General features: G+C 69.5%; 1 protein-coding gene across 1 annotated transcript in view; it reads left to right on the forward strand.

The window, feature by feature from the left end:
* The window catches only part of BAHCC1 (BAH domain and coiled-coil containing 1), a 52843-nt gene that overhangs the window by 33977 nt on the left and 18250 nt on the right, over positions 1-616 (forward strand). Inside the window, exon 17 of the mRNA XM_011968425.1 lies at positions 16-572. Within this exon, the coding sequence (XP_011823815.1) occupies positions 16-572 (557 nt within the window). The remainder of the gene's footprint in view (positions 1-15; positions 573-616) is intronic.

A 616-nucleotide genomic window follows, 5' to 3' on the forward strand; every position in this document is an offset into this window, starting at 1 on the left:
GCCTCCCCGGGGGAGCCCACAAGCTGCTTCGGGCCAAGAAGGCCGAGAGGGTGGAGGCCGAGAAGGGTGGGCGGCGGCGGGCCGGCGGCGAGTTCCTGGTCAAGCTGGACCACGAGGGTGTGACCTCCCCCAAGAACAAAACCTGCAGGGCGCTGCTCATGGGGGACAAGGACTTCGGCCCAAAGCTCGGGCGGCCCCTGCCCAGCCCCAGCTATGCGCACCCGGCCCTTGTGGGCAAGGACAAGAAGGGGCGGGCACCCATCCCCCCGCTGTCCATGGGGCTGGCACTGCGCAAGTACGCGGGCCAGGCAGAATTCCCACTGCCCTACGACAGCGACTGCCACAGCTCCTTCTCGGACGAGGACGAGGACGGGCCGGGGCTGGCGGCCGGTGTGCCCTCCCGCTTCCTCGCCCGTCTGTCCGTGTCCTCCTCCTCCTCCGGCTCGTCCACCTCCTCCTCCTCAGGCTCTATGTCCACCTCCAGCCTCTGCTCCTCTGACAACGAGGACTCGTCCTACAGCTCAGACGACGAGGACCCAGCCCTGCTGCTGCAGACCTGCCTCACCCACCCCGTGCCCACCCTCCTGGCCCAGCCCGAGGCCCTGCGCTCCAAGGG

Source organism: Mandrillus leucophaeus, unplaced genomic scaffold, assembly GCF_000951045.1.
Source record: "Mandrillus leucophaeus isolate KB7577 unplaced genomic scaffold, Mleu.le_1.0 Scaffold1, whole genome shotgun sequence".
Classification (NCBI taxonomy): Eukaryota; Metazoa; Chordata; class Mammalia; order Primates; family Cercopithecidae; genus Mandrillus; species Mandrillus leucophaeus.